Source organism: Somniosus microcephalus, chromosome 11 (assembly GCF_052327205.1).
Source record: "Somniosus microcephalus isolate GS21.2 chromosome 11, FLI_Smic_1.0, whole genome shotgun sequence".
Lineage (NCBI taxonomy): Eukaryota > Metazoa > Chordata > Chondrichthyes > Squaliformes > Somniosidae > Somniosus > Somniosus microcephalus.
In genome coordinates, this window is record NC_140997.1 from 77244701 (window position 1) to 77271710 (window position 27010).

At 44.6% G+C, this 27010-nt stretch overlaps 1 protein-coding gene and 1 pseudogene across 8 annotated transcripts in view; both read right to left on the reverse strand.

Annotated features, from left to right (window-relative positions):
- The window catches only part of rbfox1 (RNA binding fox-1 homolog 1), a 1299090-nt gene that overhangs the window by 932736 nt on the left and 339344 nt on the right, over positions 1–27010 (reverse strand). The window contains exon 1 of one of the 8 annotated variants that reach the window (XM_086000898.1): positions 13084–13151. The exons of 4 other annotated variants lie outside the window; for them this stretch is intronic. Coding sequence is in view for 3 of the 4 variants with exons in the window: in XM_086000893.1 (XP_085857019.1) it covers positions 8708–8794 (87 nt within the window). In the remaining variant the exon portion in view is untranslated. Of the gene's footprint in view, positions 1–8707; positions 9757–13083; positions 13152–27010 lie in introns of those variants that run through there. 3 more of the 8 variants (XM_086000893.1, XM_086000901.1, XM_086000897.1) reach the window with 3 other exon arrangements.
- On the reverse strand, positions 16466–19544 carry LOC147110681 (uncharacterized; annotated as a pseudogene).

Below are 27010 nucleotides of genomic sequence, written 5' to 3' on the forward strand. Positions count from 1 at the left end.
TAGTTCACTTCAATGTTTACAAAAGGTTCCTGAGGGAAATGGGGAAGAAACAGCAGACGCCGGAGAAATTATGGCCCCGATCTTTAGATAGAGGCGGGGAGGGTGCAAGGAAGGCCATAAACAGTCAAAGCACCCAGCAAGGCCAGGGACGCAGAGCTCCTGTCGATTTTAACGGTAGGACCTCTAACATTTTGAAGGTCAATCTCCCGTCCAGCAGGCGGCCAAATAGACAGCCTGGCAAGGAAGGAAACACCATTAGCAGGAGGCTGAAGTCTGGGACCCTTGCGAACAATCCCTGGCAATTGGGGGGAGGTGGGAGGTGGGTTGTGGAGGGGGGTTAGATTACCAATAGGGAGGTGAGATTGCCAATTGGGAGGGCTGGGGGACACCAGAGATCGGGACGGGGGCGGGAATGAGGCCAGAGATTGGGGCTGGGGAGAGACTGGCGAACCGGGGCTAGTGGAGTCCGAAGGCTTCCTTGTGGGACCCACTCCCCCTGGCCCACAAGGAGTGCTAAAACATCCACAAACCTTGCTCCTGCCTCAGTTTCACCAACCCCTAGGAAACCCGTGCAGCAACAGTGAATTTCAAATTTCCGCTACCGTAAAAAAGGCAGTGGGCGCGTGCGCGATGGGTTGAGGTCATGTTTATTGCACTTTTTAACCCCCCCCTCCGACGAGTGAAAAACAGAGAACTGTATTCAGTACCAGTACTGGCTACTTAACAAGGTTGATTGATGCTCTGAGATTTAAATTTTAAGCACACATTCCTACCCTCCCCCACCAACACCACCATTACTTGTAACTGCCAAAACTGGAGTATTTCAAATATATCACATTGATTAAGTAAAAAGATACCACGGATAGACTTTTATATACTTTCTCTTGATTTTCTAGTGGGGGACCAACACGCAGCCCGTTTTACAATAGAGATGGACTGACACTCACTTACAACCTAGTTTTTTGCAGTATTTCCCATTATCTTTTAAGCTTTGTTTCCAGATCTGAAAGAGAGAATACAATCTCGGACTGAAAAACCTTGCAAATGGATTAAGATAGTTATCATAACATGACATCTGTACTATAAATCTGTACTATAAATTGCGAAATCTCCAGCGGAGGCCTAACAAGTGACTTAAAGGTTTAGCATAAAACTTCCTTGCTTTTGTATTCTATGGGCAGGATTTTCATTGGGCCGTGGAGGTGGGATTGGAGGCGTGTGGGGGGTTAAAATCCCAAAATCGGGGGGCACGAACCCATCCCGCCCCCAAGCCAGTTTCAAAGGAGGCGGGTACTTGACCCGCACTGGGACCCGCCTCCCCGAGGTGGGAAGGGGATTAGTGCCAATTAACTGCCTGTTAACAGGTAGTTACAGGCAGCTTTTAGCCTAATCCCTATTTTCATTCTTGAAGTGTGGGATTCCCAACAGCTCCAAACCACGCCAAGTTAGCGAGGTGGGCCGTCGGGCTGAAGGGCTTGGAGGGGTCGAGATGTCCGGTGTTCAGGTGAGTGATGGGTGCATGAGTGCAGAGGTAAGTGTGTTTGGTGTGTGTAAAGTGTTTAAAGAAGTTTTACATACATTTACTTACCTTTACAGCCTTCCTTCCTTCAGGTCTCGGGAGTCCCTCATCTCACCGGCACAGAAAGCAGAATGGCCGCGATCTGTCAAAAATTGCAGCATTCAGCTTTCTGTTCTGGAGAGATCTCTAAATCATCCTGAGAGGAAGGAATTAACATAGAGTACAGATTGTCAGTGTTTGACAGCTTCAAACAGCTGTCAAATGCTGATATTTCATCTGTCAAAAGGTCTTGACAGATGAAATATCAATCTGTGATGTCACCTGTTGCCGGGTGGCCCTTAGTTGGCCTGCTGAGCCCACTGGGTGGGCTCAACAAGGTCAATCAAGTCAAAATCGCATGGGTTGGCTAGAACTCGATGGAGGCAGGACTACAACCCCGAAAGTTGTAGTCCCGCCTCCTACCCGCCCCCTCAATGAAAGTCCAGCCCTATGCCTCTATTAAAGAAGCCAAGAATCCCGTTTGCTTCTTTAACAGCCTTCTCAACTTGTCCTGTCACCGTCAAAGATTTGTGTACGCACACCTCCAGGTCTCGCTGCTCCAGCACCCCATTTAAAATTAAACCATTTCGTTTATATTGCCTTTCCCCGTTCTTCCTTCCAAAATGCATCTCATGAGCTATCAAAAGCATGCTTTTGGGAAAAAAAAGAGCTAACAGCTTAAAATTGGATAAGGCCAGAAAATGGGTGCGGGGATCGTGATGCATGATCAACCCTCGCCCGTTTCTTCCGATGTAGGCTGCACGCAATTGTTGCGTGCAGCCCAGTGCGAAGCGCGCTGCCGAGCGGCTGCACGATCAGCAGGGGGGCCTCAAGTTTGTGCAAGGCTAGCACCAATTAAAGCTAGCCTTCACATCTTAAGGGGAGATGTAGTTTGACGAGAGCAGGTGCTGGAGGTCATTGCAGAAGGGAGTTTCACCTGGGAAACACATAGAAATGGCACAACATGCTACAGAGAGGGCTCCAAGGATCTCCAATGCAGCACTGGAAGCTTTAGTGCAGGAGGTGGAAAGGAGGAAACAGGTCCTGTATCCGCAGGAGAGGCCCTCCAGACAGACACACTGCAAAGGCAGATAGCGGTGGGAGGTCAATGCCAGCAGTGTTGCCCCGAGGACCTGAATACAATGCCAAAAGAAGTTCAATGACCTCACGAGTGGTGAAGGTCAGTGAATGCATCTTCAAATGCCATATCCCACCAACTGCACCACGAGCCTCACACACTGCTCAATGCACCACACCATCACTCACCTACCAACAATCTCCATCAATCATGACTCATACCTCACATTCATGTGCTCCACCAGACCCTCACACACTTACCACTTCTGCAAGCCTCACACCTACATCGCACAGCTTGCACACACAGCCAGCTATTCAACCATGAAAGGCACACCTGATTGCACTGACTGACACACTTCCCCCTCTCCTGCAGGACAAGTTGGCACACAACCATGAGCAGCAGCAGCTAACCAGAAGGGGGACAGGCACGTCTGCCTATCCTTTCCCTGATCGAGTAGATGGTGCTCGCCATTATTGGAACGGCCGTGGTCGCAGTCATGGTCGGCAACGGGGCTGAAACCATTGAAGATGATGGTTTGCTGATGCATAATTCTCCTTCCCACATCCCACTTCCCCCTCATCCCACAATCTCTTCGGATTTACAAGCTGCAGATGGTGTTAGCATGCGCCTCTTGCTTTTACCACCCTTCTCTCACCACAACCCTACCCTTGTGCACTTCTCCTTTCAGATACCCAAGAACTCCAATCTGGGCAGGCAGTGGTGGAAGAGGGAGAAGAGAGTGATGAAGAAGAAGAAACACAGTCACTCGATCTCACACTTGCAGCCACCAGCTCAGATACTGGCGCTGCGCGGAGTTTAGAGGGTAGCTTACAGGCGGGATCTGCACATGGTGAGTCACTGGGCATGAGTGGTCTGGAGCCAGGGCAGGGGGAAAGGGTTGCACAGGTGCCAGCTCCCCAGAGGACGAGGTCGCACAAGAGTACTGCTGCAGAGGACTCAGATGAGGACTTTGATGGGGCGTCCTACAGGAGGTGGCTGATGGCTATGTATACTGAAATGCTTGATGCATTAGCAGGCCTGCCAGAAAGCCTGAGTGCAATGCCAAGGAGCATGGATGAGTCCAGCACCAACCTTGGACAGGGCTTTGCGCAGAGCTTGGAGCCCATGATTTCCAGCTTGGAACGGGTGGGCAAATCCATTAGCACATTTGTGGACCTAGCCATCATGCAGCATCTGATGCAGCACAAGCAGAAACCACCCAAAGTCTGAGTGCTGCAGTGGAAGCTCAGACTGGAGTCATGCAGGATCAGTTTGCTGCCATCGTGGCTGGGTTAACCATATTGAAAGGGGCTTGTAGGGTGTCACAGCAATCCAGCCATCTGTGCTCCAACAGATTACTAGGATTGCTGAGGCGCCGCCCTGGGGGAGTGGCAGTGGCTCCGTGGAGGGCGAACCTGCTGTCCTCTCTCAGGATGACAGCACTCGTCCTCCCACCACTGCCACTCTGCCAGTGAACTTGCTGCTGCCCAGACTGCTTCTGCTCATACCAAGATGGTGTAGTCCAAAGCCGGACTTACTAGACACAGAGCTGCTCGAGGTCGTCCTGCAAGGCAGTCTCCCCCACTGAAAGTCAGCAGTCTTCCACCAGCCACTGGGGTAGTACTGCGTAGGAGCACTAGGACAGGCAAAGGCACACAGAAGACAGGCAAAGGCACGCAGAAGACAGGCACTAAGAGAATGCACAAGGGTGATTAGTTGACTTTTGAATTAAATATTGGAATGTCTTGATTTAGAAATTTGGTCTGGAAGGTTTGTTTTGTGGTGGCTTTTATTGTAGCATCGTGGCCAAGAGGACACTGTGATGGTCAGTAACAGAGGGAAGGGAAGGTGTGGGACTATTCGTGAATGGGAAATTGGGGTTGCGTTCACAGGTACCACAATCAGATGAATCGATCACTGACCGCCCGGGCAGAAAGGTGCTGTCTGTGGCTGACTCATCTGACTGCAGTAAGATTGCTGTGACACCCTTGCCTCCTCCTCAGCTGGTTGCTGTATGCCTGGTGGCACGGGCTGTGCCCTCATGATGGCGAGGCTGTGGAGCATGCAGCAGACCACGACAAATCTTGAAACGCACTCTGGCGAGTGCTGCAAGGCTCCTCCAGAGCTGTCCAGGCAGCAGAAGCATTGTTTGAGCATGCCAATGACCTGCTTGATCACATTCTGTGTGGCAGAATGGCTTTCATTATATGTGTGCTGGCCAGGTGTGCTTGGGTTGCGCACCAGAGTCATGAGCCAGGTGGTCAGCCCAGTAGCCATCCTCTGGTTTGTCGTGGTGGCTCAACTGCAGCTGGCACAACAGACTGCCGCAGAATGAAGGCATCTTGGCAGCTGCCAGCATACCGAGCATTGACCTGCAGGATGTGCTGAGTATGGTCGCACACCAGCTGGACATCGAGGGAGTGGAATCACTTCTGGTTGCAGTACATCTCCGAATTGACAAAGCGACGTGTGTGCAGTCAATGGCACCCTGCACCATGAGGAAGCCTGCAATCCTCCCGAAGCAGTGTGCTCGCTCCGCCTGCTTCTCTCTAGCAAGAGAGAATGAAATGTATTCAGCTCTCTTTGCATACAGTGTTTCAGTGACCTCCCTAATGTAGGAGTGGATGGCAAACTGGGAGATCTTGCAAATATCGCCTGCTCCAGCCTGGAAGGAACCCGACACATAAAAGCTCATAGTCACGGTCACCTTGACAGCCATTGGATATGTGGTCCTCGACCTGCTCTGAGGCTGCAGTTCTGCCTTCAACTGGTGGCACATTTCAGTGAGCACCTCCTTAGTGAAACGGAGACGTCGAACACACTGTTCCTCACTGAAATTGAGGTAGGAGAATTCCTCTGAAGACTATGGGTAGATATGGCCTCCTGCTGAGAGTCCGTCTCTCCTTCCTCCTCCTCCTCCTCCAGCAGCTGTGTCATCTCTGCTCATTCTCCGTGTCATGCTGCACCCATGTCTAGGAGCAACTGGTCTGAGCAGACTCCTTGCAAGTCAGTACCTCATCCTTGAGCATGTGTCACACCACTCCTTGTAGACTTTAGGCATCTTTAAAGAACTCTAGAAAGCACCAAAAACTTCCACAAACTCAGCAACAGCCAGTAGAAATCAATCAGCAACTAATCTAAGTAGGTGATGATCTCTTTAAATATTGCTGGTGGGCAGTCCTTCCTGCTGCTGAATGTTCAGCTGTGCGAGGTTCAGAGAGGGCATTAGCTCCAGCGTCGAGGCGAAAATGGCAGGGCTGGCATCAAATCAGCATTGCACGTTGATTGACATCATGATCTGCGCACTCTGCATACTTCCACCGCACGCTCCCTGCGCAGACGCCGACGCCTCACCAAAATGGTGTCCGGTGTGACCCACACCAGAAGAGTGCGCAGGCTGCTCGGACGCCATTTTGGACACAAATCTGCAACCAAAACACCGCGAAAACGGCTGCTGCGGAGCCAAATTTCGTGGCCAACATTGTGAAACAACAATTGGCATTAATATGCAAGACGGTTTTTTTTTTTTTAAACTGTCAAACAGCTCAATATGTTTCTATCAGAATGATGTCTTGTGAAAAAGGAAAGACAATCTGCAGAATTGTAACCATAACTATCTGCTTTAGGTAAAGGCCCAAACTATTGAAAAGTTGGGGCTTGAAGAACGCTCCGCCATACCAATATTTTATAGTTTTAAAACTTCAAATCTGTGCAATAAAGTTGAGGTAATCGTGGGATTGAGTTCTCAGCTGTGGGTTCAAATTCATAGCTAGTGGAGAGTTCACCACCAGCCATCCACTCAGTAGACCCAAGATACTGACCAGTGAGGGATTTGCTGAATAAAACAGCATGAAGAATTGGCTTCTGACCAATCTCAAGTTTCAAAGCTCCAAATCTATATTACAGACTGATTAGAAAAGATAGATTGGAATGCTCAGAATCTGTCAGTTTTATTTTGAAGTTTAAACTATAGGTGTAGTGTAGGTTGATAAAGGGGATAATGTCTCTGATAAATTAAGGCCCATTGAGATTTTGACATCTCCTTACTAATTTTTACCATGTAGCTATAATTTAAAAATCTTAAACTTTAATTTCTACTTATGATTTGATAGATATATATATTTATAATCACTCAGGTGCTGTTTTCCATAATGGATGTATTTTCTAGTTTGTTCATCAGCATTTCCAAAATATGTTTGAATAATTCATAGCAGCCAACCAAAATAGTGTTGCCACTGGGTTAAGCCAAGGCTCCTGAAATGTAAAAGCCGCTACATCAATTCAGTCTGTTGGATAATGTCCGTATACTGGCATCTTGTAATGCCAGTAACATTCCAACAAATCAATAGTTATTTAATTCCCAACAAGCTCCCAAGTCCATTAAACCTGATTACATTCACCAGATTCAGCGGTGCAGAGTTATTTTTCGTACCCCGGCACTTAATCTATAAAAGGAACTTATGAGAACTTTCAAAAGCAATTTCAGCGTCAATCAGCATAGCTCAGAAGGTGTGATTTGGTGCAATCATTTACTGACTGGAATGGCAGCAGACTGGTTAGACACAAGCATGTGACCTTCACCACAAAATTGGAATAGATGTGGAACACGTTAAAAACTTTGTTAATGTTCCCTCCGGCATGTAAAGCAGCTTCTACTGACTGGTGCCAGGAAATGCGCCTAGCTTTCAATATTAATAATAGCTTTCCATTGATCAATACATTTTTGCTTTATACACCTCTGTCTTACATCAAGTAAAGATTTAAATGAAGGAGATGGTGAACAGCATTGGAATATCAAGCACTCCAGCCATTCTAAATTAGGTGGATTTCTCCGTGGTCAAAAGAAATGGATTAAAATGCAGAATCCTACTGTTGAGCTGATCAGAAGTACCACCGCATCAGCACAAGTAAATAGAAATTTTATGAAAAGAAATGTCTCTTGCAATACAAAATAGAAAAGACTCTGGTTTGGATCTGTATTAGACAGACACTGGCTATTTCAATGTAAAAAAAACCCATCTTGTATGCTACTGACACGACTGTTTTACATGCTCTATAAGTAACTGCTTTGTCTTCATTTGTAGTCATTTATTAGCAGATATTGCATGTTCAAGTGAACCAAAGGTATGTGGAGGTGGTTTATTTTTCCTGTAAATAATTATATTATTTGCAATATTGTTGACCCATTCCAAAGCAAATGCTAATTTGAATTTAATCAATTAATAGCCATTAAGAGGCACAGATTAATAGTAGCAGGTAATGTTCCTTGTTATGCATTTCAGAATTGGATTAAGTTAAGTATGAACAGCCCTCCTTTTGTTGACGTAAATATTCATTGGAATGCTGGACCAAGAACTAATGCTGTTGAAGGTAGGGGTAAGCACATGTCTGTGCTAATACCCCAAACATTATTTCAATTCCACTTCCATTTTAAAATATTGTCACAAACCAGACTCTGGGCAATCACTAAATCACACAATAATCTTGCCTTATGAAAGAAATGTCTCCTTGCAATACAAAGTAGGAACTATACCTTATTGATAAGTCAAAGTGATCTATAAAACAGTACAACCAAGATGCCATATAGTTTTTGAATTCCAAATAACCTTTAAAACACAATTCTGTTACTGTCAAAAGTCCCCATAAGAGCTGCTATGGATTTTTCAATGTTTCTCTTATTCCCTACACTACAGCACTTAACTCTAAGCCATATCATGATAAGTTACTTTGCCTACTGTTCTGCTATGGGACTGCTGAGTCCCTTTGTAAGCTGGGGATGGATGGCAAATCCCCTGCCCTGTGGTCAACCTCAAGAAGTGAAGGCATGAATGTTAAGCAGCAGACAGATCAATACCAGCGAATATAGCTCAACTACACCATTTATTCAGCCATGAGAGATGTCAATACATAGATTAGGGTGATCCATCTTTTTGATTTCCCACTGTCTTCCATTGACTACATGAGGGGTTTTGCCTGTATTAAAAGTGTTTGCCTTCTCAACCATAAAAATTCCAATTATTACTCTAAGTGCACTGACGTTAAGTTTCTTGTTGGAAGCGGCCTTGCATTACCTGAACAACTCCAGTGAAGTATTGGGCTGTCGGCAGAATCATGGAAAATCCGTAGGGATACAGCAGCACTCCTTTCGCTGACAGCATTGTATCACAACCTTTTTCTGGCACTCACACTAGATACAACAAGTGAAGGTTAACACAAGTGAGGGAGGGGGAAAAAAACATATGTTTGTGCACCGGGTCCTCCCAAACCACAGAGCCGGATCAGAGTTAGTTACTACAAGCTTATGAGTTAGAGAAGCAAGCAGAAAATCTTTGGGTCAGCAAGTGCTAATGGTAAAAATTCCTCGAAGCGTTCCAGATAGAGACAAACAGCAGCTGCAAAGCTAGGAGAACCAAAAAGGAAGATGGTATTTCTGGACTGGTTCAATCACATGAGCAGCTAACTACTCCGTACTGATTTTTTAAAATAGAAACTAACGAGTGACCTGAACTCCAGACACTCTGCTTTCAAGTCCATTGCTACCTTTGGATTTACAAATGTACAGGCCGCCATGGAAGGAAATGTATCCAGAAAGGGTAAATCACACACAACTCCCTGAAAAGTAGCAATTTGCCCGATAACACCTGAAGAACGAGAACATGACATTTGATCCTAGTAATAAGATATTGCTATTTAATTACTTATCTAGATAACTAATTACAGGCAAGATTTGATGTGATTGCCAATTATTTAACGTTACATCTCAGCTGTCTTTAAAGGTTGGTTGGAATTGATTTTTTGCATATCACTGCATTTTGATCACTTGCCACAGAAATGCCCACAGCGACTGTTTGCTGCCCCCTTGCACTGACAGCACTTCTAACTTTAGATGCGTAGCTCGGACTCTTCTCTCTGCTGTCTCTGGAGGATCCTGCACATGGCAAATATCAGGTGGCAAAGCACTTATTTTCCTTTTTTCTAAATTCAGTCCTCTTGGGATCTACGTCACTTGTTCTTACTTGGCATATTTGACTTCGGTTTACTTTATTGAGTGCCAGAGTACTTAATGCCTCTTGATGACATTTAGATTTCGGGGTAAAATCTGTACCAATTATCCAAAGCTAAAATTAACCAGTTTAGAATTGAACTAATTAAAAAAAAAAGGATCTGAACTGCTGTTCTTACAGCTTACTGAAGTGCTAAACAGGCCAGTATTTCTATGCTTTGTTACAATAACTATAAGACAGAAAAAGATTCAATAACAGGAGAATGGTGAATGTTATCTGTGAACATTTCTTGATCCTTTGATTAAACAATATTCATTTACTCAAATTACAGAAGGACCTTCATGGAGGGATTTTGGCTGATGCAAAGAATAATTTCACAGTGGTTTTTCAACATATTTTATCTGATTCAGTTGTCAACAACATAGCAAGGCTCATTCAGAATTGACTTGTAGCTAAGGAATGGCCTGCGCCCTGGGTAATCGGGGAATAAGGCTGCATTACCATTTTACAGAACTGCCATTGCTGCAGGATAATTAATAAAAATGAGCAGACCGGGACAGAAATTGCTATATTTCACAAGATTCCGTTTTGGAGACTTGAGTATTATTTCCAAAGGTTTCTCAGGAGTTTTTGTTCTTTTTTAAGGACCATCATTATAGGGCATGGAATCATCAATCAAAGAACTGGGCGAATATTGCAAGAGGTATAAGTGTGGGATCAGTCAACCAGGAATCACAGCCATGTATAGAACTTGGACAGTGAACTTCATTAGAATATATAAATATTTATTTATTACCATTACATTAAAAGTATTTAACATTCTGATACTCCTACACTCCTATGTAAACATGTCTGTTTAACCAAATTCTCATTCATAATCAAAATTTTACACTGTGATGAATTGCTTCAAGAATATGGCCCAGCCTTTAATATCTATATGGAAATCCTTCAGATTACTTAAAAATAAGAATGTAAAGGTAAGGCACAAACTATAAGTTTAAGTAGGACCTTTGATTTTATAATTTTCAACCTTAAAATGACCTTAACATGTCCCTGTTGTACAATAAAATGGCATTAAACATCCTCCATGATGGTTGCATTGTCTGCTTTATCCACCCCAAGCAGACAACCTTGCCACTTGCTACATATACCAATAAAATCTACCAGAACTAAAAGCTACAAAATAATGGTCTTCTGTCATTTATTCCTTACACATTTAAAGTAAAATATATATATTTTTAAATCCATTATTTGAATATCTGTAGAGCTGCATACAGTTTCATCAACATACAGAGGAATTAATTGAAAAGTTTAGCAGCAACTAAGTGTAGAACCTGAAGGAAGACACCATTAGTTACTAACTTTGAAAAGTTTTCATTTAACAATCGGAGTAAAAGATACTGAGCTATTTTAATTAGCATTGATAACTACACCCAAACATTTAGAATAGCCAGGGAATTTAGCAAAAGTTTATTTTTTGAATTGAAGTAAAGCTATGGTGTGAGGTTAACTAGTTAAAATCTATGACATCATTTTTATTCACACACACGGTAAAGTCAACACCGACAGGTAAAGGAAATGTATTTCCTTCAAATTAATTGTCATCTAAAATGCTCTAAATTAATCCCAGTAAAAAATTTAATGTATTTATCATACACCTTTTTATATTCAACACACAATTAAAATTCAATTACATTATTTTAGGATTACTGTATTTTTAATTCCACATTTAGAAAATGTACTTGCTGCTCCAGCATTAAATCTATAACTTGTGATAGCAAAATAATTTCCACTTGAAGATCGGACGATGCTCACCAGGTTTAATCTTCTTTCCCATTGTTAATGGTTATTAATATCTATACAGGCCGTTAAGATAATGAAGTTAGTGAGAATTTCTATAACATCAAGTATTAATGTGTGGAAATTGTTTTAGAATTCATATGCACTGAATGTCTGTCATTTATAACCCAACTTTTCTGATTCCTACTTCACAACTAGTCCCAGCTAGTGTCCAGTTATGTTACAGGTAATTAGGTTTTTTTCCTCAAATGCTTTTTTTCCTTTGGGATGATGTGAAGGGAAATGCTGACTTTAGTAGCTGGTCACAGAGAAAAACATGCTTAAAATTATCTGAATACAGCCAGAGGCCTCTCCAGTAATAAGTGGCCAACGACTATGGTGTGGTCCAATACTCAATTAATAGTGCATTCATCTGTTATTTTATTGCCTACTCCCAGGCATTTGAGATAGTCTACTATTAGCCACATTCAGTGTGGGCCACACAGAGTAGCAATTCACAAGTGGAGCTAAAACGTGGCAAAATTTGGGATCCAGAAATAAAATGATCAATTAAACAAACTTGGGGGATGGGTAGGGATCGTGGGCCAGGAGATGCAGAAATGATCCTCTAGACCTCACAATTGTTGGGATAAAAACAATAGGGTTAGATACTTAGCAATTTATACAACTTTGAAATTTATTTTGCTTTTGAAATAAGAGAGGTATTAATTTCATTAGCCGTTGGAACCAGTTCAGATCCAATCGCCAAGTACAGAAAGCAACTCCTTAGAATATATTTATAATAATGAAAAGTGTCTGAAATACCAGTGCCCTGATTTTAACTCCCCTCCTCTGGCGGATACCAAGCCAGCAAGGGGGGGGGTGGGGGGGGGGTGGCGGGGTGCAGTTAAAAGGGTGGGGACGGACGGAGCCACATACCCTCTCTGATCCCGCTGCCTTCTTGGCAGATCCGAATATTAACCTGCTCTTTCGAGCAGGCGAGCAGGACACCCATCCTAAGCTGGCGGGATCCTCCTTAAATTGGGGCCTAATGACGTCACAAAGATCGGAGCTGCTATTTTAGTCTGATGCCGGACTCAGGGACGGCTTCTGTGTCAGGCAAACCTGTCGGGAGTTGGATCGTGGGCCGGGAGATGCAGGAGTGATCCTTTAGGCCTCAAGGAAACCTCGGGCCTTTGCTTACCCCGGGCTTCCCCCCTCCACCGTACCCATTCCCCCCCCCACCCTCACCCCCACCCCCCACTCTTACCACTTAACTGACTGCTGGGGTCTGATCCCATGGGTCCCTGGCTGCGGCCTCATGCTTGTGATCTTCCGCTCCCACCCACTGGCCAGGTAGTGCATCTCGCTGGGTTTGGGCGGGCCTCCAATGAAACTTATGGTAATGAGGCCTGCTGGGTCTCCACATCCCCGGACTACCCCAGGTGTGCCACCCACTTTGGGGCTCGTGCGCACTGTACCCGCCCCAGGCCCCCCCACTCCCCATTAGTTGTTCAAGGGCTATATGAGATCTAATCCAGCTAGTCAAATGTGCAAGATATCTAAGGGGCTTCAAGTTAACCTGCTACAAAAGAGATTAGAGAATTAAGGAAGAAACAGCGAAGAAAAAGAAATTGGTTTGAAAAACCATGAAGCCCACAGACCTGTATTAGTGTACACAAGTGTTTCTCCACCAAGGCAATTTTGCAGCAATCTCTTCATGAGGGGAGCTGCTATGAATTGCCCTAGATTATATTATGTCTGCTTTATTGGATATTCTAGACCACACTTCTTTCTGCAGAATAGTTTGTTTAATAGCCCATTAAATCTATACATGCATGAGGACAACAATAGACCAGCTGTCTACTGTCTTATGCTTTATCGACACAATAAAGCTTTCCAACATCTCAACAGAAAAGGACAGATAAACAAAAGAATATTGTTAGTTTAGGACCCTTTTGTATTTCTCACCAAATAATTCTGTGTTGCCTGTAAATATTGTCCCCATTGATCAGGCACCTGCTTCTTCTACATATTTTGTATTTCTATTTACAAGCTGATGAAAGACATACCAGTATTTTGTTTATTACTGTTTGACATAATAGGCATATTCAAACTATTCCAAGTGAACAGCAAAACAGGTCACTGTAATCTAATATGCTACTGACAAACATGCTCGTCCTACTCTATATGGGATCCACCTCCTGAACATAAAACAGAATATGTAGTCTTAAACGTCATGCTGAGCCCAAACTGGAATGTTCTGCTGTTTCTGCAAAATACAGAGATTTCATTTACCCCCTGCTAGAGTCCTCAAATGAAGGTTTGAGCTGTATTTAAGCATAAAATACATTGCATGAGTCAAAGTGACTGCATAATTTAACTGTTCAACTGTGGGTGATGGGTATACTTATTGCATTTGTTTGTCAACTCAATTTGTATTTATTTTTATATCTGTTTTGTTAAAGGAAAAATGTGCTTTACCCTATGAGTGGTTAGGTCAGGAGCTGTTACAAGTTATTCTTAGTTAGGCTTGATGGAAATCTAACAAATATCCCTGTTCATCTGTGTGCGTTTCATGTACAGGTATGCCAGTGCATTTGGGGACTTACATACACTTCACCTTTATTAGAATATAAGAACGACAACTTTATTAAAATGGAATCTGAAAAATTCAGGGATATACAACACAGCATTACAATGAATTATGTTATAATTGAAAGTGTCATAGTGAGGCAGCAGTACGTGTACATTTCTGTGTATGCATGTTTGTTTATAAGTTTAATAGTGCCCAGTATGAATAAAACTTATTCTATGTAAAGACAAAGACGACCTAGTTTACTAAATTAATTTCTACTGACAGTAGAAGATTTTTCATTTTTGTCTTACACACTGACAAAAATATACCCACATGAAACCCAGATGGTAGATGGCGGGCGGGTGGGAGGAGGTTAAACTTGTGTCGGGGGGCTCTCCACAGCTTTCCTGCACCATCCCACCCCCTGCAATTTTAACTCATCAGCTTTTGGGTCAAGCGCCCCAGGTAAAACGGGGCCTCATTAAAATCTCAAAGTGGCGCTCCGATACCAGGACACCGTCTCCACGCGATTTAACTCGCAATCGGGGAAGCTTCACCAATTCCCGGAACCAGCCGCAAGACCAATGCGAGTGGTGACTCAGAGCTCCTGAAACTGGATAAAACAGGCTCTCAGCCGCAGCTCACTGGGCCGCAGGATCTTTTGCTCTCTGGTTTGTCAAAACATAAGAAATAGGAGCAGGAATAGGCCACTTGGCCCCTCGAGCCTGCTCCGGAGGGTTAGAAACATAGAAACTAGGAGCAGGAGTAGGCCATTCGGCCCTTCGAGCCTGCTCCGCCATTCAACGAGATCATGGCTGATCATCCAAACCCTAGCACCCGGTCCCTACACCGCAGCCATCCCACCCAAGCCCTATCCCCGTAACCCCACATATTTAATCCCCCCTAACACTAAGAGCCAATTTTTATCATGGCCAATCAACCTAACCCGTACATCTTTGGACTGTGGGAGGAAACCGGAGCACCCGGAGGAAACCCACGCAAACACGGGGAGAATGTGCAAACTCCACACAGACAGTCACCCGAGGCCGGATTTGAACCCGGGTCCCTGGCGCTGTGAGGCAACAGTGCTAACCACTATGCCACCGTGCTGCCCAGATTTCCAGCCTCCAGATTACTACTTCCACACTTTTGCCTTAAAACCCTTGACTCAGCTTCCTCTGCTTATTGTGGGAGCCATTCTTGCTTCTTTCTTCTGAAGGAGGCAAGACTTGAAGGATGAGGAGCAGCAGCCTCAGTAACCACCAGCAGCCTCAGTAACCACCAGCAGCTGGACCTCTGAAAAGACACCTGGTGAGGAGTGCTGTGGGCAGGCAGCCATACCCAGCACACAGATCGACAGGCCAAGAGTCAGCTTCTTGGAGCTATATGAGGAGCAGTGCAGGAGGAGGCTGCGTTTCTCCAGGCAGGCTGTCGCAGACCTCTGCAACCTTCTGCAACAGGGCCTGCTGGACCATCGGGGCCTTGCTCTACAAGTGGCCCTCCGTCACCACAGCCTTGATTTTCTTTGCTACTGGATCCTTTCAGGTTGCTACAGGGGCCCTCAGCTGCATCAGCAAAACACAGCTGCATTAAGCTGGGCACAGGCTCTCTCTATCAGTACATCACCTTCCCTACTGATTTCAGCAGTCAACAGGACAGAGCTCGTGGCTTTGCAGCGGTGGTTGACTTCCCTCATGTGCAAGATGTGATTGGCAAGCCAGAAACATTCGTCAACAGAAATGGATACCACAATATCCAGCTAGTGGCCGAACGCAAGGTCACCATTATGTAGGTCTATAGTCTACCATCCCCCAATATTCGAGTCTGAGAGAAACCTGACAGTTTGGTTACTGGAAGACAATAAATACCCCTGCAGATCTGGCTGATGACAGCCCCGTGCAACCCCACCACGCCCGAGAATCACAGATACAACTGAAGCCAGGGCACAACCAGGATCCTTATACAGTAGAACACACATTAGGACTGCTCAAGCAGAGGTTTAGGTATCTGGGCCGCTCAGAGGCCTACCTGCAATATGCCCCAGACATCACCGTGGTCTGCTGCATATTGCACAGCAGCAGAGAAGCCTCCATTTGGAGGGTGCAGAGCAGCAGCAGCAGTTGTCATCGAATGAGGAAGACCAGGAGGAAGGAGAGGAGGCAGCAGAGGAGTGAGGCATCACGTCAGTGCCTTGTAGCCAGAGATGTCAGGAATCAGCTATGGCTCAGCGATTTTGCTGAGTTTTTCACGCCCTGCCCCGAGACAGAGCCCTTCTGCGTAACATTGTTACATTCTTCCCCACTCCTTTCATCGTGATTGAAGAACATTCAAACAATTTAATCAACTATATCAATGACATTCTGACAATGCAGTCTCAGAAGCTGTTATTAAACCACACTGCCGACCAAAATGCCAATTGTAATAAAGGTGATTAATTTAATGCTAAACATTATAAAAATGCCTTCCATTTATTTCACACCCAGGTGACCAACCAATAGTGCTTTGCATAAATGGAAGTTTACTAACTCTACTATTCCAAGAGGTGCTCCACTAGGGGCCTGAGCAGAGCTGGTTGAAGGCTGCAGTTCCTCAAGTAGGAACCCTCGAGATGCTTGTGGCCGATGATTTCTGGGTGCTCGAGCCCATGAGGGCCTGGCTGCAGACTGCTGCAACTTAGCTGCTGCTGGGGCAGTCTGGGTCAACTGACTTGCTGGCACACTGGTGGGTATTGGCTGATGGGGCGGGGTGGAGGAAAGGGAGCAAGTGTGCTGACATCCTGAGAGAGGGCAACACATACCACTCTCCTCACACCACTGCCACTCCTATGGGGCTGGGGCTCATCACTTCCACTGATCTGTAGGAGAGCAGATTTCAGAAGATGACCGACCCCTTCAAAGGCCCTAGAGATTCGATCCACCAATCTCTTCATTGTGGAGACAAGAGTCTGTCTGGCAGCTGTTTGAGCTTTCACTAAAGTTGCAAAGCGTGCAAACATGGACTCCTGCTGTGAGGACCCAACTGCAGGGTCTCTGGAGGTGGCCTCACTCTCCAGAGTAACCTGTAGAGCGATGATTCCACAGATGACACCACAGATGCTGGAAGTGGACTGCTCCACACTCCCTGCCAGCGATGAAACCGCTTGCCAGGTCTTCCAATACCATGTATAATTACTTGTGCGAGGCCAGCCATTCTATTTTCACTGCTGAGAAACCTGAAGACCTCACCCCTATCCTCCTGAGCAGAACTGGGAGAGGGCCATACCCTTCGGCGAGCTCTGTCCTGGGCTGTCCCTGCCACCCCGAACTGCTGCTGCCCAGCAGAGCTGCATTTTTCACCATGTGCAGACCCTGCAGCTCACTAACTGAGCCCACGCAGTGTGCCAATGTCTGAGCTGGTGCCCGAGAGGGTTGGACTTCAGGAGAACTGTTGTCCTCGGAGGTCTGTTCTTCTGCAGGAACCTTTTGCTGTTGAGGAAAAAACTATAAGAAAGAAGAAAGGGAGAATAGTTTGTATGGGAGGTAGAAGCAGGGGCATTAGCAGGTTACAGTCTTGAGAGTGCAGGTTGAAGCTTATAAGCTTGCTGCATATTTACTGAGCTGACTGAAGGAGTGCAGGCACCCTGCTTGGGTATGCCGCCAGCCTTTCCTTCCCCGATACCCATGACTCTGCCTCGGCCACGGCTGTCCAGGGCTTCGTGCTCTGTCTGTGCAGAGGCTATAATGCTAGGGACTCCTTCACCCATCTTGATCTTCTCCCTGACATTATGGATGGTCTTCTTCTGCAGAAAGAGAGGGTGAGAGTTACTGACTGGCTATGAGAGGATAAGCGGAGATGTGTCGAGCTCATGCATATAAGTGGATGCAATGTGAGGTGGAGAAGAAGCAAGGTGGAATGAGGATGGGGAAGTGATGAATGGAAAGGGAAGTAGTTGGTGGTTGTGCAAGTGGCAGTACTATCCCCAGCGCTCATTGTTAACGTGGTTTGCCCACTGTATGTGGTGGATGGTAAAATGAGTAGCACTACTGAAAGATAAACCTAACATTCAAAATCCCCCAAATCACCAGTAAATAAAGTATACCAGTGGGTATGCTTGTTTAAAAAAGTCAAAGAAAAGTAATTTCATTAATGACATTCCCTCCATAAGGTCAGAAGTGGGGATTGTAACGATCAATAACATGTCATTCTATAGTGGACACTAGGTGGAGCCGTAGAGCTGTATATATAAGACTACACTACCCAGCTGTATATATATTAAGACTACATTACCCATGAGGCACTAGGCTACCCAGAAGGCAACAGTCAAGATGGCAGCCTGCACACATGCTGCATCTCTACAGATACTGTACCTAGAGAACGTGTACTGAATAAATGACTAGCTAGAAGCTAGCTGTGTTCATAATAAGAATGTCTATTTATTAATGAACATAACAGGGATGTTCGCTGATGATTGCACACTGTTCAGCACCATTCGAGACTCGTCAGATACTGACGCAGTCCGTGTCCATATGCAGCAAGACTTGGACAACATTCAGACTTGGGCTGACAAGTGGCAAGTAACATTCGCACCACACAAGTGCCAGGCAATGACCATCTCCAACAAGTGAGACTCTAACCATCTCCCCTTGACATTCAATGGCATTACCATCGCTGAATCCCCCACCATCAACATCCTGGGGGTTACCATTGATCAGAAACTGAACTGGACCAGCCATATAAATACTGTGGCTACAAGAGCAGGCCAGAGGCTGGGAATTCTGCGGCGAGTGTCTCACCTCCTGACTCCCCAAAGCCTTTCCACCACCTACAAGGCACAAGTCAGGAGTGTGATGGAATACGCTCCACTTGCCTGGATGAGTACAGCTCCAACAACACTCAAGAAGCTCGACACCATTCAGGATAAAGCAGCCCGCTTGATTGGCACTCCATCCACCACCTTCAACATTCACTCCTTCCACCACCGGCGCACTGTGGCTGCAATGTGTACCATCAACAAGATGCACTGCAGCAATTCGCCAAAGCTCCTTCAACAGCACCTTCCAAACCCACGACCTCTACCACTTAGAAGGACAAGGGCAGCAGATGCATGGGAACATCACCACCTACAAGTTCCCCTCCAAGCCACGCACCATCCTGACTTGGACCTGTATCGCCGTTCCTTCACTGTCGCTGGGCCAAAATCCTGGAACTCCCTTCCCAACAGCATTGTGGGTGTACCTACACCATATGGACTGCAGCAGTTCAAGAAGGCGGCTCACCACCATCTTCTCAAGGGCAATTAGGGATGGGCACTAAATGCAGGCCTAGCCAGCGACACCCACATCCCATCAATGAATAAATAAAAAAATTGTACAGAATGTAACTGCACTGTACTTTAGAGTTTGCACCATAGCAGTCCTGCTCCGATGAAGAATCCACATCTGCACTGTCAGCGACTGTGGACTCAGCTAGACTGAGGTGCTGCTCTAGATCATGCCGGCTCATCCGCAACAGCTCCTCCATCTTGTTTAGAAGATGAATTTTCGTGTTGAGGCTCATTGTTTTCCTCATTCCGGCCACGGTTGCTGCTGCAGTCAGTGCTTTTAGTGCAAAGTGTAGCTCGACACTAATGACAGGGGATTCGGCAGCCAATGTAATCACATCCTTAACGAGGTGTAAGCAGCTGATTCAGGCAGACTCAGCAGCTCAAATAGCCAGAGCATTTAATACGGTATTGGATGGCAAATGGCTAATGGTAATGGCTGGTCGCAATAACCACAGGCAGTATAAGTGGCGGGGACTATATGGGAGTAAAGAGTGGTGTTGGTGTGAAGAGAGGAAAGGAAGAGTGTGCTGGGAATGAGAAAGAAGTTTTTTAGTGTGACGATGAATGATGTGATGGAGGGGAGGGAGTTGTTGAGAGTGGTGGAGGAGGGGGTGAGATGAGTGCAGTCGGGTGCTACTGAGAGAGAGATGAAGAGCTGTACTCACCCTTGCTGCTCTGTGAAGCCACTGAACCTCTTGCTGCATTGAAGCCAGGTTCTGGGGGTGATGCTGCTGGCACTGACCCCATTAGCCAGCTCTGCCCAAGCTTGCTTCGTTGAAGCCTTGGGGATGCCCTTGCTGGTGTTGGGAAAGAACGGTTCCTTCCTGCCCCTCACTTCCTTGACCAGGACCTCCATGGAGTCATCAGAAAAGTGGGGGGGGGCCAGCCCTGTGACTCATCAGTCTTGCAAAAAAACTCTTCCGGAATTGTTCAATTAAAAATGCAAGCAGCCTTGCTTGAAGAGGTGCAGCCCGGCTCTAAGTATAGTCGGAAAACGCGTCGGAAATTGAGCAGGTCAAGTGGGCAGGCTGCCCAATTCTGCAGGCGATCGAGAGGGTGCCCATTTCCTCAAATTTAAAAAAGGCTGGGCCTCACTTTGAGGAGATTGTGGGGGATTCTCACCCTCCCCTCACCGTGCCCGCCCCATCATGCCTATGATGAATTGGGGCTTGTAGTGTTGGCAAGCTTTAATAAAAATAATGAGAGAACACTGATGTATGATGGTGCAGCAGCATCAAGAATACAATATACTTGATGGGTCAAACTGGTGAAATAAACAATGGGGGTAATTTTCACCTCCACTACCCGGGTGGTAATCTGGCATGAACGGATCAATGAAAATATATGGCTTGTACAATTGGCAGGGAAGCTACTTCACTGGACAACCATCCGGGCAGTGAAGGTGAAAATTGCACAAAAAGAAACAAATCCAATACCAAATGATATTTAAGCATTTGGGATGAGATCCAAATCATGAACGAATTAGGCAAAAATGTTGATATTCTAAAAAACTTGGGTATTGGGCTATTTTACTTCATTTACTAAATATTTCAGTTTACACCCAACGAGGCGTTCTGTCTGTTGGACCTGTGCATTTGGTAAGTATGGATAGCAGACCCCTTGAAAATATTTTCATCTGAATGTAAAATGTTCACGTGTCCTACCCATAGTGTATGTTCCATTGCGGTTTAGTGATTCTCAGATTTCCTGGAGGTCCAGGCATTGGAATTCCTGGATGGTTTGCGTTGATCAGCATACAATTCCCTGACAGTGTAGAGATGGTCTGCAGCCACTTCCCTCACAGCATTCTGGCAGACCACAGCCTAGGAATTAGTCTGGGCCCATCTACGGGTGCAGATCCAGGGCTGCGTGATTCGAGAAATGGAAATGGTCCTCGGGTGTCAAAGATACTTGGCGCAAGCTGCCAGTGCTGGTCTCACCTCCACAGGCAGCTTGCCCGAGCGAAGAGATCAATGTCGCCTTGCCGGCAGCGGCTCTCAGGTAAGTCCCGGGAGCGGTGGTGGGGGGGGGGGGGGGGGGCAGGGGTGGAAATCATGACTACTGTGGCGTCAGATTTCTGGCTCCACAGAATTATTCTTTTTTAAACAATTTTTTAAATATGTAAACTTACTCTTAGTTGGCGACTGTGGGGGCCACTGCAGAATCCTGAAGGCCTGACACCGACCCTACTCATCACTGACTGATATCTCCATGGGTGTTGGGCCCCATAATTAACATATTTAAGAGACCTGCCCGGGACGCCTAAAAAAGGGACAAACCCCTGTGCAGATTGGGCACAGGCTGTCCCGACTGCTAAATTGGCATGCTTCGTGCCTGCATTATGCCCAAAAAACAGGTGTAAACCGGACCAATTTCTACACCCACATATCCAATATTCTCACAATTCAATGATGGTCTACAGCAACCTTTTCTGACAGCATGTTGGCATACCAAAGGGTAAATGTCTGTTTTCACTACAATGGGCAATGATCTGGCATTATTGTAGAGCCTGCCCAATTTTCATTCCAGATTACATGCCAGGTTTACCCCTTATGTCATAAACCCTATTAGTTAAGTAACGGACTGCGTCCCATTCTCTAGCTTCTCAATGGAGGTCTGCCTTTATTCCCTCGACAGCATAGGGTGATGTGTATTCGTTCCCCTGCCAGTCTGATGCTGGTCTGTGTCTAATTCCCTGGTAGTCATGTGGAGGAAATTGTCAGATTGGCTGGCAGTCTTGCAGAGTCTGCTTCCTTGACAGGCCAGTATGCATCCTCTTTCCCTGGCACTTTAATGGGAGTACTTCCTGCTCATGTTTTGGCAAGTTGTTTTCAGGCTTCAGATGCGGAACATCTGAACATTTGGCTAAGGGGTACAATCTAAAAATCTAAATCTTTATCCCTAATGTGTATATTCTTTCCTTCCTCAGAATTCAATTTCTGCTGTAGGTAGAAATAACACACGGTTTCATAAATAGACTCAGACTGAGTTGCTTTTTGGAAACCTAAAATATTGATGTTGTAGTGACAATCCTAAAAAGATTTTAAAAATTGTGTAGAAGCATCTGGTTCCTAAAATTATTTTATATATAACCTAAATTCAGAAATTTTCAAGCCAAACCATGTATACAATGCCACTGTTTACGAGAAGCTAAAAGAAAATAAGCAATAAAATGAGCATTCTTCGACCCCGATTCAAATAATTAGATACAGCATTGACCAAAATAGGAACAACATTGTGAGCTTTCACAGGAAAATTGTCATTAAATTTGTGGCAAAGGCTTGTGCTTAGTTTTACAGCAACTAATTAGTTGAAATTTTGACCTTAACACTGAAGATACTTTCTGAAAGCACAGGCCACCCGCTAGTGTTAAACAGGTCCATGCTGTCAACGATCTGAAACAATGGCCCAGAATTCGCTGCAATGCCGATACTGGCGACGAACGGCATGAGTTAGACCCCTGAGCTCCCCCATCCTCCAGTGGCGAATTCATGCCACAATTTGCTGGAAAAATGATTACGCCGCAGTGGGTGGGAAGCGGCATGGCCAATGTCAGATACACATCCAAGGAACCAGGCCTGACACCGAACACAACAATAGGTTATTTAACAGTGAAACTTTAAGGAGCAATGACCTCGATATTTACTTAGGGCCAGGAAGGGAGCAGGGGGTGGGGGGCAGGGGGCGGGTGAGGATTTTCGGATGGGAAACTCGGAAGTAAGGGTTTCCCGGACGTCCTGCAGAAATTAACAGCAGGACATCTCTTAAATTTTTCATCAGGTTTCCCACCCGATAGCCAGATTGACAGGCGGGCGGGAAAGCAGCCAGGGAGGGGTGGGGAGGTTGAATATCAAGAGGGGGGCCGATTACATGGAAGTAAGCTTCTTGGGCCTGAGAGAAACACTCCTGACTGACACGCAGTACAATAAAGGCACTTTACCTCATGGATCTGGCCCTTCTCTCCTCCATTTACCAGCCGGGATTCCCAAGGACTGGGTCCCCGACCTCCATGTGTTAAAAATAAAAATTCAGTTAAAATGGTGGCACGCAGCCTCCTTAAAAGATTTTAGAGACCGACCCGCCTCCTGATTGATCGCCCGCCCCTCGACTCGCCTCCGTTAAAACCAGAAGTGGGCGGGTTGAATTGGGTCAGGTTTGAGAATTTAAAACTTTTTACTTCCCTAACTCATCCATCATTGGGGAGTAAAATTCCCCCCAATGGCTCTGATCTGATGACGTGGGGATTGGTCGCAGTAAGTACAGACAGAACACCCAGTTTGGGTTTAATTTAATTGATGAGTTTTCTACTGAAACAGTATAAATATTTAAATCGGCATTAAGAATGGACCCGTATGCATAGGGTTGTCTTCCATAATGTGTGCTATCCCTAGCCATAATTCATTACTGGTTACAATCCATGCTTCATGCACAAGCTCAATAAATTACATAGGATATACGGCACAGAAACAGGCCATTTGACCCAACCAGTCTATGCCAGCATTTATGCTCCCCTCGAGCCTCCTCCCGTCTTTCCTCATCTAAATCTATCAGCATAACTCTCTATTCCCTTCTCCCTCATATGCTTGTCTAGCCACCCCTTAAATGCATCTATACTATTTGCTTCAACCACTCCCTATGGTCACGAGTTCCACATTCTCACCACTCTCTGGGTAAAGAAGTTTCTTCTGAATTCCCTATTGGATTTCTTGGTGACTAACTTATATTGATGGCCTTTAGTTTTGCTCTTCCCCACAAGTGGAAACACTCTCTGTATCCACTCTATCAAAACCGTTCATGATTTTAAAGACCTCTATTAGGTCACCCCTCAGCCTTCTCTTTTCAAGAGAAAAGAGACCCAGCCTGTTCATCCTTTCCGGATAGTTATACCCTCGCATTTCTGGTATCATCCTTGTAAATCTTCTCTGCACCCTCTCCAGTGCCTCTATAACCTTTTTATAATAGGATGACCAGAATTGTATGCAGTACTCCAAGTGTGGTCTAACCAAGGTTCGATACAAGTTTAACATAACTTCACTACTTTTCAATTCTATCCCTGTAGAAATAAACCCGTGTGCTTGGTTTGCTTTTTTTTTTAAATGGCTTTTTTTAACCTGTGTCGCAACTTTTAATGATTTGTGTATTTGTACTCCGAGATCCCTCTGCTCCTTTACCCCATTTAGATTCTTATTTTCCAAGTAATATGTGACCTCTCTATTTTTCTTACCAAAATGTAACACCTCACATTTAGCTGTGTTGAATTTCATTTGCCAATTATATGCCTATTCTGCAAGTTTATTAATGTTTTCTTAAATATTAAATATAAAAATAATATCAGTCAGGGAAAATCAAAACATGCTTGGCTGTCAAAACACTTATTTTATTACTTAATTGAGGTTTAAGATTTGAAATTCCTAGAACAAGTCCTTCCCTCACGCAACCTGCTGAGCGATTAAATATTTTCCTGATCCCGAGCCTGCAATGGTCTAGGTAGCTGAGGTGATCACAATGGCGCTAATTCAACAACTCGATCTCGCCATTGGTTTAACTGGAGGGCGGTGCTATGATAATTAACTGCTCAAATTGTTCGCCGAGGCTCTCGGTAGCAGTGGGCAAAGCTCCCAGCAACTTAAGGTATGGCCTACATAATGGCACAAGTCACTCACGCTAGCAATTCTGCACCATAATAATGGCATCGACACACCATTACGATGGCGTAAGGTTTCAGAAGATTCAGGCCCAATGACTCGCGGCACAAGGCTTTGAAGCTAAGCGGGTGCCTGCAAATTAAATGATCAAGAAACACTCGCAGTATAAGAGTCAGATTGCAGTGCGCCTTCTGGAAGCGCTGTAATTTACAAACTAGTAAAAAATACATACACTTGGAGCGATAGGAATCACATTCAGTTGCATTCTCCAGTGCCGCACTATGTTGCTGCCAGGTATCCTCCTGTGTATTACCAAAGGTATTTTGTGGCAGTCAAAAATATTTGAAAAGCTGTGTGGGGTGGGGGTGGGGGGAGGAAATAATTTTCTTGCAGATCAGGTTCTTTGCAAGCAGCATAATAATAATAATGAATAAAATGCTTAAGATTTAATGGCATCGGAAGTTAGAGAGAAATCTCATTCATTATTCAAACATATCAAAAGAATGCGCAATGCCCCTGTGTAATCATAGTTTCTTCTGTCCACTAAGTGCATTAAAGGAAAATTTAAAAAAAATGAATTAAGAGATTCCATGAAACATTTCACATGCTGTTACTTCTCTTGCATGCAAACCAACAACTTTTGCTTCCCTTATTATTTAAATCTCATTACAATTACACGGTCCTAATGCAAATTCTCTATTTTCGTATCAATGTAAAACGGATTTTTTTTTCCAGAAGTGTAGAGCTATCATCATTAAATATTTATGCTGACGTCCAGTTGCAGGGAAGCAAATATAAATCTTAATTTTTTTTTTTTTTTTTTTAACATGCCAACATCTGCTCAAAACACATTTTACTGTCTCTTCATTTTGGGGAAAAAAAAACTATGTGGTATAATCTGCATCTCTTTATGCTAATGAAACATTGCTCTGCCGATTTCCATAAACAATATAATAAAGTACAAAAAGTGAAGGGGAAACAAATGGATGGCCAGCACTGCTTTTAAATTGAGCCAATCAACCTTAAAACATTTAAAATAGATCTCATCCACCAGTTCATTTATCGTTCATAGAAACACAATGAAAATATTCCAGTAACTAGATGAAGCAGATTTAAAAAAAACCTCTAGCAAATTGCAGAAAGGTTGTAAACTGCTAAATTCTACTGATTTACGATGACAACATCACTGCATTAAGCAAAACTGCTCTGCACACGGGGACCCTTTCAAAACTCCTTTATTAGCAGAACTGGACTCTGCCAGTGAACAAAAGCAATGGTGCAACGAGCATAAATCATTAATACTGTACCGCACGATAGCTGAATTTGCTGCGTTAGCTTTAAAGCTTCCTGCACTACAGGGATTTCTAGAATGGAATTGGTTGCTATGAAAAGTACTTCATCATTCATTGCACTTGACGCTTCCTGAGACTGTGTGCTCTATTTTTTTTTAAATTCTTGCTTTTGCTTTGGCAGCAAAAATTAATTCCACGAATCTTTAAAGAAAGTCATCAGTTGATGCATTTGGTGTTGAGCATCTGATGGGCGAATTTGCTCACAGCGACTATATTTTATTTCAGGCTTGTTTTATTCCACACTAAACCAGTAATTTATGGTTCTTATTTTACTGCGTACATCCTCTGACATCTTTCATGAATCTTGCAGATTTGAAAAATACTTAGCTCTTTAAATTCTGAAGCTCTTTGTAGCCTAGCAACACATTTTATATCCTATTATGTTAACTGTATATTACAAAAATACCGTGGAAAAAAATGATAAGATAAAAACATACTGCATTAAGCAAAATATTTTTATGCTTAGCGACTGGTGCATGATTGATAATGTAAAACACGGAGGGTGTATTGTGACTATTCAGCTGCATGTTTGGTACCTCCCTGTTTTGCATTTAGTGGTTTACCAAAAAGTCAGCCCAAAATATTACATTTATAAAATTTACTGAAACAAGGTAGCATTTATCCGTGGCGTATACAGCTTTTCCATAAAGCTCAGCGACTGAATTATATTAACAGCTATAAGAACATCTACCTCAGCAGACGAGGATGCGCAAT